At 37.7% G+C, this 14,619-nt stretch overlaps 1 protein-coding gene across 2 annotated transcripts in view; it reads right to left on the bottom strand.

Annotated features, from left to right (window-relative positions):
* The window catches only part of LOC101848154 (inositol polyphosphate 1-phosphatase), a 24,015-nt gene extending 9,666 nt beyond the window's left edge, over positions 1–14,349 (bottom strand). The window contains exons 1-6 of one of the 2 annotated variants that reach the window (XM_005088873.3): positions 13,865–14,349; positions 9,680–9,758; positions 8,133–8,343; positions 6,569–6,686; positions 5,497–5,640; positions 70–244 (exon numbers count right to left, since the gene is read on the bottom strand). In XM_005088873.3, coding sequence (XP_005088930.1) covers positions 70–244; positions 5,497–5,640; positions 6,569–6,686; positions 8,133–8,342 — 647 coding nt within the window. In that variant the 5' untranslated portion in view covers position 8,343; positions 9,680–9,758; positions 13,865–14,349. The remainder of the gene's footprint in view (positions 1–69; positions 245–5,496; positions 5,641–6,568; positions 6,687–8,132; positions 8,344–9,679; positions 9,759–13,864) is intronic. The other variant, XM_005088874.3, reaches the window with a different exon arrangement.
* Positions 14,350–14,619: the final 270 nt, after the last annotated feature.

Genomic DNA, 14,619 nt, shown 5'->3' with positions numbered 1-14,619 from the left:
GGGGGGGGGAGTGGGGAGGAGGAGATAATACAACATAGTAAATTAAAAAAACACAAATCAAGTTCATACCTTTCTGTTTCTGAGATAAACTTGGCAAAAGGCTGAACAACAACTCCAAGAATGGGCTTTCCTGTAGATTTCTCAAAGAGTCCTATCAGTATAGCAACACACTGCAGTCCATCTTCAAACATGCCATATTCATTCTCCTCTCCAAGCTTTCCTTTGATGTACTGACCTGTTGAATCTGAAAAAGATGAGATACATACTGACTCAGATAAGTTCACAGCCGTCCTAGCTACACTTCTGTTAAGGCATGTCACAGGTTTGCAAAACACGATGTTTGGATAAAAAAATTTGATATTTAACTGTGTCCATTTTTCGGTACCTGAATGTCTAATGAGTCAATACCGCTTGATGTTTCATTTTTAAAAAGACAAGAATTCACCATTAGAGTCGTTTTCCAGTGGGCTCCCTTCTCAAAAGTCACTGTGTTTTGTACTTATTAGCCCATACTTGAAACGTGACAACAACCATGTGTCTCCATGTCACCCTGACATGTTTAGTATTGTTGTGCTCCCAAGCTTTTCTTCTTTCAAGACGATCAAGATCTGTGTATTTCTGGCAGTTGAGCACATATACGCATGATACAGGGCTCCCCCTTTTAAAATTTTGGGTTGTCTTGAACAAAACGAAACCCGAAACCCCCTTGCTAAAAATAATATATGACATCAACACTCAGTCGTACAATGCTGTACGGTATATGGTCTCCAACAGTACTTTATGATCACCGTTGTTTCTTCTTGCGATTAGAAAGCCGTTTGCATTACTGCCACTAATGAAACCGTCTAATTCACTATTGTATTTGACAACACATAATCCTGTTTCTGATCCCCCTTTTTTTTGGGTAGACTACAGAGCAGGTAAATCTAAGCTAAGTTTCCCTTTTTTTTTTCATGTATTGTACAATCTAAGAAGTTATTTTTACTCTCATAGTCTTATTTCATTTCACGTTTATTTCCAGTGTTTGTCCTTTCAATTATCATGATGCGTGTCATTATTTAATAAGGAGTGAGGGAGAAACGGGGGAGGGGGGGGGAGAGAGAGAGAGAGAGAGAGAGAGAGAGAGAGAGAGAGAGAGAGAGAGAGAGAGAGAAAGAGAGAGAGACAGAGAGAGACAGAGAGACAGAGAGAGAGAGAGAGTTGAAGACTATAGTATAGCAACAGTGGTAGTAGATCGATATCTGAAGATTCTTGATCGGTGTTGAAGATCATTGGGAAGATTATTTGGGACCTCAGGAGCGGAAACGACCATGGTTCAAGCAAGAAGAAGCACACTGTAAGCTCTAGTCATCAAGTGGAACCAGAATCACTTCAACAGAAGTTGCGGTGTACCTTGTGTCTGAGCTTCATACAATCCCAGCCTGAACGCGTTGGACTTCCAACCATTGGGCAGATGTATGTCCAGACTTTTCCCAACCATTGTGAACTGAGGCAAAACGGGGAGCACTTAAATTCTTCGAGGGCAGCACCAAAAGATACTAAATCATGTTTCAAAGCCAAGCAAGGGAGTGAGTCTCTCATGACTGTCGCCACATGAAGGTATTCTTTGACGGCCCAGAACTTGTGTAAGAAATAGCGGAAGTCTCCTGTAACTTTGTCAAACTAAATTCACAAGTATGGTTCTCATTTTCCTAAATCATTTTACTGTGCCCTTGACGGATCTTAAAATGTGAGCACTTGTTTGGATTTCGTCCGAGTTGGGATGCGTGACAAACACACACGCACTCATTCACACACATAAGTGTGTGAGTGAGTATGTGCGTATTTGTGTTTGTTTGTTTTTTTGTTTGATTGTCTGTTGGAGTGTGTGTACACATGTGTGTGTGTGTTGATGTATTCTCAGAGTGTGTTACTGAACAATTGTTCTGATTTGTACATGACTGGTCAAGGGTAGTAACTTAACTAAAAATTACTGAATGTAGTCATGTTCACCTGTCATTGAAGGCTTACTTCGGGAGGAAATGAACATATAACCTGATTAATTCCATTTAAGATATCAGAGAGGGGCCAACGTTCTAAAAATATCAAATTTATTGTTTTAAAAACTATGGTTTTCCAACTTTGAAGTTGTCAAATCGGTGGGGTTTTTCTTTTGCGTTTTTCTCAAAAACTACTTTTCCACTATAGTGACTACGCGGAGACAGATGTTGTTTTAATCCTATCTGAGCTACAAACTTGAAATTTAGCACAAACGTGTTGTGTAGTCTGTTTTGTTATCTGATGTGAATATTTTGCGAAATATGGATTACTTTTTAAAATATTCCAGATTTTGCGTCACTTTTTCCTTTTTTTCAGAAGCCGTCCGGTGATATATGAATATTTTTGTTGTTTTTCTAGATAGAAAAAAATCTTAACATCGGATCACAGATAGGTTTGTGTATTTGTGTGTCAAGTTGGAGGCTTAAATTCAAGTGATTTCTGTGGAAAACGTTTGTCCACGCAAATATGGCAAAAAATCCAACATGGCCGCCTCGGAGACCAACTTTTCAATAAAACTTTAAAAATTCCGTCATAATTCTTCTATCTAGTCGATAATTTACCTATATCACCTTTGAAAATCCAGATTGTCAGAATTAAAACATTGATGTAATTACAGTGTGTGAAAAGGATAGTAAAGGTACTGTACAAATAGCTTTCTCAGTTTCTTGGACAAGATAAATTTTACAAACACTTTTCACGACATTGGTAATAGTCTACATAATATATAGCGAGGTGCAAAAAAACCAACAATTTTTTAATGTTGTTGTAATCGCCCAATGCTGAGTTCATAGTTGTGTGATATGAACTCATATCACTCAACACTTGCCTCAAGCGTCTTGATTGGGCATTTCTGAGCGTTGCAAAAAGATGTCATTGGCTGCGTAAGCAATACACAACTCACAAGTCATCACTCACCACTGGGACACACTTGAAACTTTTTGTGAGGGGTGAGTTTATGCTCACTCAGTCCTGGGCGTATGCCTATAAAATCCACGCCTCGAAATGTTGCATTCATATTGAAACAGACGAGCTACAGACATGCCAAGGTTATCAAGGGAAAACAGAGAAAGAGCTGTCGGACGACTGGCAGCCCATTAGTTGGTGGAACAGGTGTCCCAGGTTTTGAGTGTCCTATCAAGCACCATTTATCACCCTCGGAACCGATAACAAGCGACAGCGACTACAGCAGATCGACCAAGAAGCGGAAGACCAAGGGTGACAACTCCAGCCCATGATCGTGTCATCGTTCATCGGCCCCGCCGGGGTCCGTTTCTGCCGGCTGCAGAGACTGCCAGAACCACCATGGGAATGACTGGACGCCAACTTAGCCTCTGGACTGTGTCACTGAGGTTAGTGACTGCTGGTCTTCACTGCAGGCGTCCTTACCAGGGAGCTGTCCTAACACCAAGGCATCCACAGCAACGGCTACAGTGGGCGCGGGCACATGTCAACTGGCGGAACGTACAGTGGAGGAGAGTCCTCTTCGGTGATGAAAGCAGGTTCTGTGTTGATCCAGCGAACGGCCATGTCCGTGTGTGGCGTAGAGACATGGCTCGCTACGACGACAACAACATTCTGGAGCGTGACCCCTGGGGGGGTGAGAGCGTGAAGATATGCGGAGCCATGGCGTTGAATCATAGAGTGGGACCTGTCATCTTCCAGAACATTGGTCCAGGATGTGGAAACGGTGTCACGGCTCAGCGCTACATTGCACAAATCTTGGCACCTCATGTGGTGCCCTTTCTACAGAGGCATCATAACTTCCTGTACCAACAACACAACGCATGACCACATATCACACATGCTACCTAGAACTTCTTGATGCAGAACAATGTCAGTTTATTGGCACATTCACCTCGCTCACCTGACTTGACCTCTATTGAACATTTGTGGGACGTGATTCAAAGACTGCTTAACCAGATGCAGCCACGGCCTCGAACAGCAGCCCAGTTGACTGCAGCCAGCATCCAGATCTTCGGTGGCATCCAAAATGGCCAGATCAACCGTTTGATTAACTCTATGAACAGAAGATGCCTTGCTGTAATCGCTGCACAAGGAGGTCATACGCGTTACTAAGTTTGCTCAACAAGGTCAAGGTCAACATGAGCTCAGATGAATGTGTTGGACCCTCAGTTCATGTCAGCTATGTCACTCAAGAAGTGTGCAAAGTTTCTGTTAATAAACACAACAAATAACTTAAAACCTATGTGTTGCATTTTGTCAATCATTGTGTTGTAATAAAAATTCGCGGTTTTTTTGCACCTCAGTATATATATGCAACAAATAATTAAGACTGTTTATAGGCTAGAAATAAAATCAAATAATCTATACATATTATATTTGTGAAAGTCCGTCACTTTGGCCGCCTAAAACTTTGGAACCACTTAACTTTCGAACTTGAAAAAATTAACGGTGGTTCAGAATCATTTGAAGGGTGCAGTTTTACTGGGGAATCTGAAGTCACTAGTTTAATTTTCAGTTTTTCATTAGTTTTGTTTAGATCTAATCTAGGGAAAGCCCATCTTCTAAGATGACATTGTAAACAAGTGAGGCTTCCGTTCACAAAGAGTGCCTGTACTGATCCCACAATGACTTGACGATCGATTCTTTTGAGTCCGTTCATCAAACTGGAAACCCAGCTATCTCTATCTCTATCTATATATACATATTAAATTTGTGAAAGTCCTTCACTTGGCCGCCTAAAACTTCCCAACCACTTAAATTTCGAATTTGAAAAAAATAGTAGTGGTTCAAAATCATTTAAAGGGTGCACAGTTTTATTGAGGAGACTGAAGTCACAGTAATTTAATTTTCAGTTTTTCATTAGTTTCGTTTCAATCTATTCTAGGGAAAGTAGGTCCGTGTTCTAAGATGCCATGTAAAAATTGAGGTTTCCGTTCACTAGCCGTGCGTACTGTTTTCACACCTTTGAATTTCTTGAGTGTACCACCACGAAAGCGGAACAGAGAATCAACCTATACATCTATTATATATATTTGGCAACTTGGAAACACATGTATCACTTTTCCCATGAAACTACGACAGCTACAGAGTTAAAAGTTGGCAAGTACCTGCAAAAAGACAGATAGGTCCCCATGACAGAGACCGATTTTGGATTTATTCACTTCCTGAATTTAGAAAAATATATTTGACAAAAAGTTCCCGTCCTTATTTGGCCGTTGTGATTATTCCACTGAGAAACGAAATGAATCTGCGTAGCTGTCCTACACAACGGAAGTGCCAGAAGTAATATTTAGCGAGGCGCATTTTGTTTTGGGAGTATATATCTAGACCTTCTAATTTTTTGCATCTCTCAAGATTTATTGATCCATTCCAGTAGAGTGTAAATATAGTAGGCCAATGACTTTCAGTTCATTTTAAGGCACCGATCATTCCTTTCATCAAAAGGGGGCCCAGCTAGTAATGCATAAGATGAATTGCTTTATAAAAGCTCACCTATAGGATCTATCCAAATCCCACAGTCTTCAATGGGAATAATGACAGGTACATCCTCTGTTTGAACAGTAAGGCTTGTGGCTTCACTATGGACTGCCGTAGCCAACAATGCTGCAGCTTCTGCATTTCCATTCAAGACTGTCACTGAAAAAAAGAGACTTTTAAATGACTTATTTTTTCAATACTTATAAACACAAACCAGAGAAGAAAAAGTATGTGTCATGACATGGGGGACCATGGTGTACATCAATTTTTGAGTGTATTGAGATATTGATATAATGATTGATCATTTGCCCTTCTTTTTAAAACAAGTCAAGATGATATATGCAAGTGAAGGAGCTGGGGGAGGGGGGGGGGGAAATCCTGGTGTCAGAGGAAATATATACGAGAAAATGGCCACCAAATTTTACTGTGTACCAAAGCTGAAGTATTCTTGAAAACAGCAAATTTATACTTTTAGCACCTTTTATCAAAGTTTTTCAGTTCAATCCCCGCAGGAATATGTATTTAAATGGACATAAAAAGGTGTCGAGCACCAAACAAAACAAAATCAATAAAATTGCCCAATGGGCGGAAAAAATGTTGGTTTCTTCGATGTCATCATTTTGACGAAGCTTGATTTGTTTTATAACATAACAAATTTAGCTAGTGACGACATAATCATGTACGGGCGTAAACGTTTCTGAAACTTGTTGATACTATTATTTGTTTGAATATTCTTTTTTTTTTTCTTCTCCACATCACTATAAGACCTCAAGGATTGTCAAGTATAGGATAGCTTGAGTAAAAATAATAATAACACATGAGACCATTTTTGTTAAGCAAAAGATCTCCAGAACTGAGTATTTGACTTAAACAAAGTAGTCTATGCAAAGCTTTCACTACAAGAGGACATAGTGTGGGAAGACATTGCTGAAAAGACGTTAGCTTTATTCCACTAAACAGGAAAGAAAAACAAACAAAAAACAAGATCAGTCTTGGAAAGTGCAATCAGGCCATAAAGCTGCCAGCCTTCTTCAAATACAATTTGATAGCCATACAGCTAAAAATTACGCAGTCTTTTTTTTTTTACCAAGTAGCTTTTCTGTTTCATCACAAGAGCTGCAAATTTTAACGGTGATCGTCTCTCCTTGCACATTCGTGAATTTATTGCTCTCTTCTCCATAAATGCTGGCTCCAATATCAGGAATCTGAAAAAAATAAATAAATAGTGTAGTAAAAATAAACTAAAAAAGCATTTGATAAAATGTGTACCACAAAAAAAAATGGACAAAACATACTCAGATCTTAACTTACCCTGAAGCTATCAGTCAATCGCCTCAAATCTTTTATTATTCAAGACAAAAAAATGATGCTAAGAAAAAAACTGTCTAACTATGAATCAAATTCAGGGAAATTTTGTCTGTCCAACAGATAGAAAAAGTAGGAGACCTGTTGACTCAAGAAAGTATGTAGAAAAGTATTCTCAGAACTATGGCATAACACTGAACAGAAAAAGAAAAAACGTTAACGAAAAAGAAAACATCACTGCAATAAAATTTGTATATCAGCCATTTTTTCTAAAGGTGAGCACAGCTGGACTACATCTTTTCCCCCATTTGTGGTAAAAACACAAATTAAAAATTTGTTTGAAATCAGACTTTTCAAACAAGGAAAATATAAAGTATGCACAATTTATTGCAAAATAAATTTGGAAGGAAAGTGTAGTGCTTATTACATTTATTTTCGCATCATAGCAAAGTGGGTGTCTTCATCAAAGCTCAGTTATAAAAATACAAAAACCTTTTAGATATTCCCAATTTGCTCAAAAGAAGAAAAATGTCCGTACCAAAAGGAAAACATTCCTGTCCTTACTTTAATATACTTCCATTAAGTAGAAGTGGTTCAAATGAATATTCTACTCCAGTCATTAGGTATGTCAATTCCCACAGCTTTTTTAAAGCTAACATTTAGAATTTTTTAAATGTTGATCACAAGATCCAATACTCTGCTGTGTTTCAAAATAACATGTTTTCTTTCATCGAAAAAAGTAACAAGTATGCCATTTGTGACAAGCGTGGAACTCCCAGAAGAATGTAAGAGGAGTTTAATTTATGATCAACTCCCCTATACAATATGTTCTACCTGATTCTCTTCTCAAAATGAACATTAGTTGGGTTTTTTAAACCACTTATTAGTATAGATAGCATTTAAATAAGAAAAGAACAAGTGTACACTGCTTGAAAATGTAGGTTGTTGAGAACGGCTCAATCTTATCATTAAGAAAGACTATAAATGGGTAATAGAAAACAAGTAGGAGATATCCACTAATGATTTGCTCTTGTCTTGGTAACATCCTTTCAGTATTTCATGATACTTTTAGAACACGTATATAATAGAAGAAACAGTTCTACTTAGACCTAACTAAACAGAAAACATCAAACACTAACTTCAGTTAAAGTACTGTATCCTCTGTTGCAATCATTTTCCTACAATTACAGTTGTAGTTTTTTAAATTATCATTGTAACAAAAAGAAAAATTAGAGTTTAAAAAAATGGTAACAACAAATAAGCAATATAAAGTAATGGGCAGCATTGTTTCTTATTCTATCTGATAATAAAGAAAACTAAAATAAATAAGAATGATTGGAAAGTACCTCTACAGAGACATAGTGTCGAACAGTCTCTTGAATTAAAACATCAGCAAGGGTTTTAAAGTCTTGGACAAATCTGTCATTCTTTTCAATTCCTTGTTTTTCTTCAACCAAAAGTTCAACCAAAGGTTTTTCACTGCGGATGATGGAAGCAATCTTAGAGGCCTTTGAAGATACATTCAGCAACAAATTCAAGATCTTTGACGCCTGCATACTGAAATGAAAAGTAAATGAGGTAAATACTCTGACAACACATGGATGATGGGCAACTTCAAAGAACATTAAATATAGCCCATACAGCATTCCTTATTTTCATATAAAAAAGGGTGAAACTAGCACAATAAAAAAGCCAAATCATTATATAAAATGAAAATGCTCAAATTTTCTTCAATGTAAATCTTTCATTTATCTCTTTATACAATATATATAATATATATGACTTCGTAGCATGTTTGTCCTCAGTAGCGTGTCCATTTCCGGGTTGTTCTCTGTGACGTGTCCTTTTTCCTATTTTGCGCACCATTTCGCTCCAGCCATCAAGTTGCAGGCTGAAGAATTGTTCAAAATGTGTTTGTTCCAATCATTTGTTACTTGAATCTTTTTCTACTTCAATTCCCCCCCCCCCTCCCCCGTTTTGAATTATGTTTAAAGTTTCTCGGGGTCGGCCCGGCAGCCAGCACACATGTGAATGTGACTGTGTACCTGTGTCTGGGGGGGGGGGGGGGATGGGGCACAAGCGGTCCGGGCTTGGAGCGTCAGTAAAATTACAAGCGCATCAGTTTTTTTCCCCCTCCGCTACTGACCAACGTTACAATGACAAGCTAGTCTTGACATAAATCTACGTAATGAATTGCATGCTGAGCAGTGGAATCAAATGTTGCCACATGCTAGGCAAAACACAGCAACATCATTTGATCGGCAAACAGTACATTATAACATTTAGATGATAGATAGATGACATAGGCGTGCATTTGAATGGAATGAATCTGCCCTTTCCCACAGTGTGTGCTTGATAGAGTTCACAGTGTTTTCCTGGAATGGTCCATCATTTCTTCGGTATGGCATCAAAGAGACGAAAATGCCTCTCATTTGAAACCAAACTACTTTTGATTGAGAAAGTCAAATACATTATACATTACTTGCTCTGTGCCTGCAATTATCTGAACAAAAACCTAATTTGCTATATAATGAACATTTGGATTTAACGAAATTGAAAGTCGGGCCCGACGACTTCCTTGAATCCGAGTCCCAATAAAAACAAAAAATGCACCATAAGTGAATGCGTATAGATGGGTGGGCATAATAGGAAAATGACATGTTGCAGAGAGCAAACTCGGAATTTTAACATTGTATAGTAAGTCACTTTTCAAATTTTGAATAAAAAACAAACAAAAAAAGAAAAGAAGAATGAGTAAATGAGAACTGAAATATTTCATTACACAAAATTTGATAAAGACAGGTTTTATTTCACCTAACAATAATTATCTCATTTAATAATACAACAGTTAAACTCAACTTTTCGACAAACCATTTCTAACATCATACCATACCTGAAAATAGTATCAGAATTTCAGCATGGATAAAATCACTTTTCTTTCACCATAAATATTCACTTTCAGCATCAGCAAGCTAGGGAAAAAAAAACAATGTAAAGTAGATGGTAAAAAATGATGCCAGTGTTAAATTTTTATTGTACATTGTCAAAAATATACACCATAAAAAATATACTCCTTAACTTTACTTTATTGGAGCATAAAAATGAAAAAAACCCTCGTTTTTTTGTATTTCTTTAAAAGATACTTTCTGAACTTATCTCTGATTCTTTTCATTTCTCTTCTTTTCTCTGTATCACTTGTAATATATGTGTGATGATTTGAAATTTAGTGTGAAACAAGTTCTTAACCCTAACCTGACCACCACATACAAGAAAATCAACTGCCCTCTGCACTCCATATATATATAAATAACTGTAGGAGCATGCAGGCTACTTCCAACCTAGGTTGGGAGGGATACAATGTCCCAAGAAAAAGACAGACGGAGATGCAAACATACTCAACAGAAATTCTCTCCATACAGGAATAAAACTCATCAGTTTCCACATCTCAACTCTAGTAAGAGAATGTAGAATGGCAAACTAATGCATATATATATGCTTTGTACCATAAAATTCAATTCAAGCACTTTTCTTTTACTTTCCTCAGCCCCAAATATATAATCCCATTTCTAGGATTGTTCATGACAGCATAATAAAAAATAATATCACCAAAACTGCACTGTATTTAATTCAGATTTTACTAATAAAGCTAATTTTAAAAATAAGGCAGGAACAGGACCTCCCAACAAATTATAAAATAAAAGGAAATAATAATTTAGGCTATGAAACATAAGACCAGTGGAAGCTATGATATGATTTGCTGTTCAAAAATGATGAAAGTTTTCTGAAGAAAAAGTTTGGAGGTATATCATATGCCTGTGAAGTATCCAGTTTTCATTCCTGGATGATATATTATGTCTAAAAGTAAAAGAGTCCAATTAACTATAACACACTATTTTACTAATATCATGGACAAAAGTATCAATGTAGGTTGAGCTAACACTTTTTGTGTCCATTGCAAAATTTTTGTTTGATGGGCTTTTTTTACATCTTGACAGACAATCTTAACCCTATCGGTACGTCGTGTTTTACTGTCTTATCCATACGAACGTGGGGAACTCTGTGCCACCACTTTCAAAGAGGAAATTTACCTGTTAATCCGATCAGTAAGCTTTGCATAGCAGTCTGTCAAAATGATTTTTGAGAAATACTGAAAGTATCGAAGACATCTTCTACTAGAAGTATTCTAAAATGAGAAGAATACGACCCCGGGGGTACAAAATGACACCAGGGTGTACGGATAGAGTTAAAGCAGTATGCATGATACAACTTTGCCTTGGCAGTCGAGGAAAAAGAATGTCCAAGTACTATGTCCTTCCCTTCTGATGTTGATTTTTAAAATATAATGCATGCTCCACAGGAGAAACATCGTCAGTATGTTTGGATTCAAAGAAGGTGTAATTACAAGAGTTTGTCTTACTATTACTATTTGTCATGACATGATGAAATCAGGCGCTCGTCAATTTTTGGGCATGTGGACTTTCTGGTATCAGTTGATAGCTTTTATTTATTTGCCTTGCTTGATAGCCTACTCATCTATCTTAAATAGATAAGAAGTCAAGATATCAGCGATTGAAGGAGATAGATTCGCCTGGTTTCATTGTTAAAATTAGTGAGAAAATGGCCATCAAAGTTTGGTAATTTCAATAGCTTGAGAGTCCTTGAAAACGGAAAAATCCCTGATTTTGCCCCTTAAATCAACGCTTTTCAGTAAAATCCACATGGAAATATGTTATTATATATGTGCATAAAAGGTGCTGAGCGAAAAAACAAAAATCTGAGAAAAAACTGGCGGAAAAATGCCTGTTTCTTCCATTATTTTGAACAGCGCCCGATTTCACCACAATGCCTCACATTTTTTTTTCTTCTCTGCTAGATTTCAGGGTAGTCTGCTACTGGTTCTTCAACCTGCAGTGCAAATGATTTTTACGTGTATGTGACTGCTTTTCTCACTTTCTCGAGCCCCTTACCTTCAGGTCAGGCAGCCACACTTTGATTTCAGAGATTACTCTACATGTTGCTATGATGAGTATTTTCAGTTTTGGCAGTCCTGAATTAATTGTCAATTTTGCAGGAGTGGTGGCCGAAGCTCCCTATCAATTTAAGAACCGCCAGCGGATCTTTAATGTGAGCAACTTGCACACAGGACCTCCGAGATTTTTTTCTCCCTTATCCAAGAAGGCCTGGTGTTTGATCTTACCCGCCCTAAGATCAGGGGTGTGTCTGAAAGAAAGCAATAATAGTAGCAGTAGAAAGAGTGGGGGGCAGAAAGAGGAGATGAAAGCAGGAGAAAGTACATAACTAGAGAACAGGAAAGGAGGTGAAAGTAGAAAATTTCAGAAAATAAAATGTTTTGTCGCTGTCAGATTTCGAACCTGGTACTTGTTGAATGATATAGGCAATCACCATCACTGGAGCACGAAAGCCCCAAGATGTAAGGTGTGTCTCGTGCAAAATTTTAGCTTATAACCATTACCATACATGACTGTAGGACTGTAGTCTCTGTTGCTGTTATTAAAGGTACTCAACTGAATAAATATAAATGAGAATAATTGCTGTTTGTTTTTGGTCAGGGCTCCCTTTTTCAGGCCAAATTAAGAAGTTCCTTCACTCTTCGGTCTTCTATTTTCAAGGAGTATTTAAATCCTTGTTTTACTCAATGGGTTGTTGGTTTTTTATGTTCATGTCTAACAAACTAATCCTCAAAAGTCTCCTAATTTTATAGAAATAATTTCTGCATACATACATTTAACTCACATGCACATTCACACACAGAGTGACCATGACTATGATTGCATGCTGACGATTTTTAATTAACAGTTAAGTTTCATTGTAAGAACAAGAAATAAATGAGTAATATTGACTAGAATTAGAATTGTGTCCACTTGGAAGGGGGTGGAGGGGGGGAGGAGGTGGCTGTTGGGCCATCAAAAATAAAATAAAATTGGCAAACCAAAAGGGGTCAGTTCCAACTGTAATGCACAAAGAAAACAAGCTGATTCATTATTCTTCAGAGCCACCCCAGGGTTCACATTAATTTCAATCTTTCCAGACTTTCGACTTTTTTTGCTCTTTGAAAATCTCACAAGCCTCCTGGATAACCACTTCCTTTTCATCAAATGAAAATGGCTCATGATGCTTGCTTTCATGCCAAATGATCGGTTTGTTGTTAACAGCCTTTGTGGTCAGTGAACTGCAGAGTGCTGTATGAACACGATTCTAAGCTGAAAAACCACGCTCAGAAGGCACGGAAGTAAGAAGGATGGTGAGTGAAAGTCTAGCAAATTTTGTGAAAGCAGGGAAAAAGAGTCTGGACGCTGCAGCAGCTGCTTGCACTCTTTCCGATAGTTTTAAATTATTTTGATATAAAGTTAATTTTTTGTAAAAAAGACTAACAGTTCATGTTTACTGGTGTTAAAGAAGGATAAGGGGTAATCTCACTGCTGGGATAAAATCAAAGCATGACACTGCCGCATGCGAGCGATCAGAATGTGGACGAGCGACCAGAATGTAGATGAAGCTTCTCTGCTGAAACAAGCCAACAAGCCGGTGTTTCTGGAAACTGCGCGCACCTGATAGGTCGACTGCTTCTGACACAGACAAAAGGTGACTGCCGAATATGTGTGAGTATGTGTGTGGTTGTGTTGTCAAATCATTGACTCGGCTTCAGGATAGAGAAGGGGGGAAATGATGCTTGCCAGATGCACAGCACCTAGACCTATATCTATATATATCCTATTGGCATTGGACTTGGACTTGGAGCTGGAAAGGAAACCAGGACAGAGGAAAATTCTTTTGTCATAGAGAATCTAGATTCCAGGGTTCACCAGAATGAGTAACTTACGAAGCACATAGATTCTAGATCTAGATATATATCTATATAAAATACAGACAATCACCAGATCTAGACACTACAGATTACAGGTGCAGGAGACTCAGCTTACTGCTGGTCCCCGCCCGAGGAGAAGAAAGTGGGAAAAAAATCAGTTCACGCGTAACGCAAACCTTATGTCAACATCGTTTCGTCTCTATGAAGATCTAGATCTTATAGCTGCAGTTCTCAAATGATATCCTTACTTACAAATAATGAACTTCCAGAAAAAAATAAACTCACGAGCGTCCACTATGACTATGAGCGTCTGTTTGTTTTCAGTCTAGTTTCTCTTTCTATAATTAGAACTAGGGCACCTTGGTCGTGTCTTTGCCTCCGCTTCGGTGTTGATTGTTGACATCAGCTGACCATGACGTCAGTGTCATGTGGTCTATAAAATACTGGGTTGGTTTTTAAATTTTAAATAATTGTTATCAAATAGTCATTTATTTCTTTTGTGTGCAATCACTTACGAACAAAAATGAACAAACAAACAAAACTTGATAAAATCAAAAATCAATTATATTTTGGGTCTTGAATTGCCAGTCTGTCCACCCCGAGAGCAACATAACTCAACCGCTAAAATAGGCCTACCCAAGACTGGGTCTACTATACACTGTACACACATCATGTAGTCACATCAAAGATTGTTTACTACACGATCTTTGGTCACATGCCATAGTAGTCAAAGACTGTCTTTGATGTAGATCTAGTAGTAGAAATCGAAATTTATCTTTATAGATGCCCTATAAATAAACTTTTAAATCGTATTTCAAATAACAAACTCAAGGAGTCAAATTGACCCCTTTTTTGGGCAGATTCAGGTTTATAAAATGTAAGTTATACCAAAGAGTCTGTTATACTGACTGCCACGGTAACAAAATTAAAAGCCAAATTTAAGTTAGTTAAGCTGTTGCGGTCCCGAACGTCAACCAATACATTTTCTTTTTCTTTTTTCTTCTCCC

This window comes from Aplysia californica, unplaced genomic scaffold, assembly GCF_000002075.1.
Source record: "Aplysia californica isolate F4 #8 unplaced genomic scaffold, AplCal3.0 scaffold00001, whole genome shotgun sequence".
NCBI lineage: Eukaryota > Metazoa > Mollusca > Gastropoda > Aplysiida > Aplysiidae > Aplysia > Aplysia californica.
This window is presented reverse-complemented; position numbering and strand designations above follow the sequence as displayed.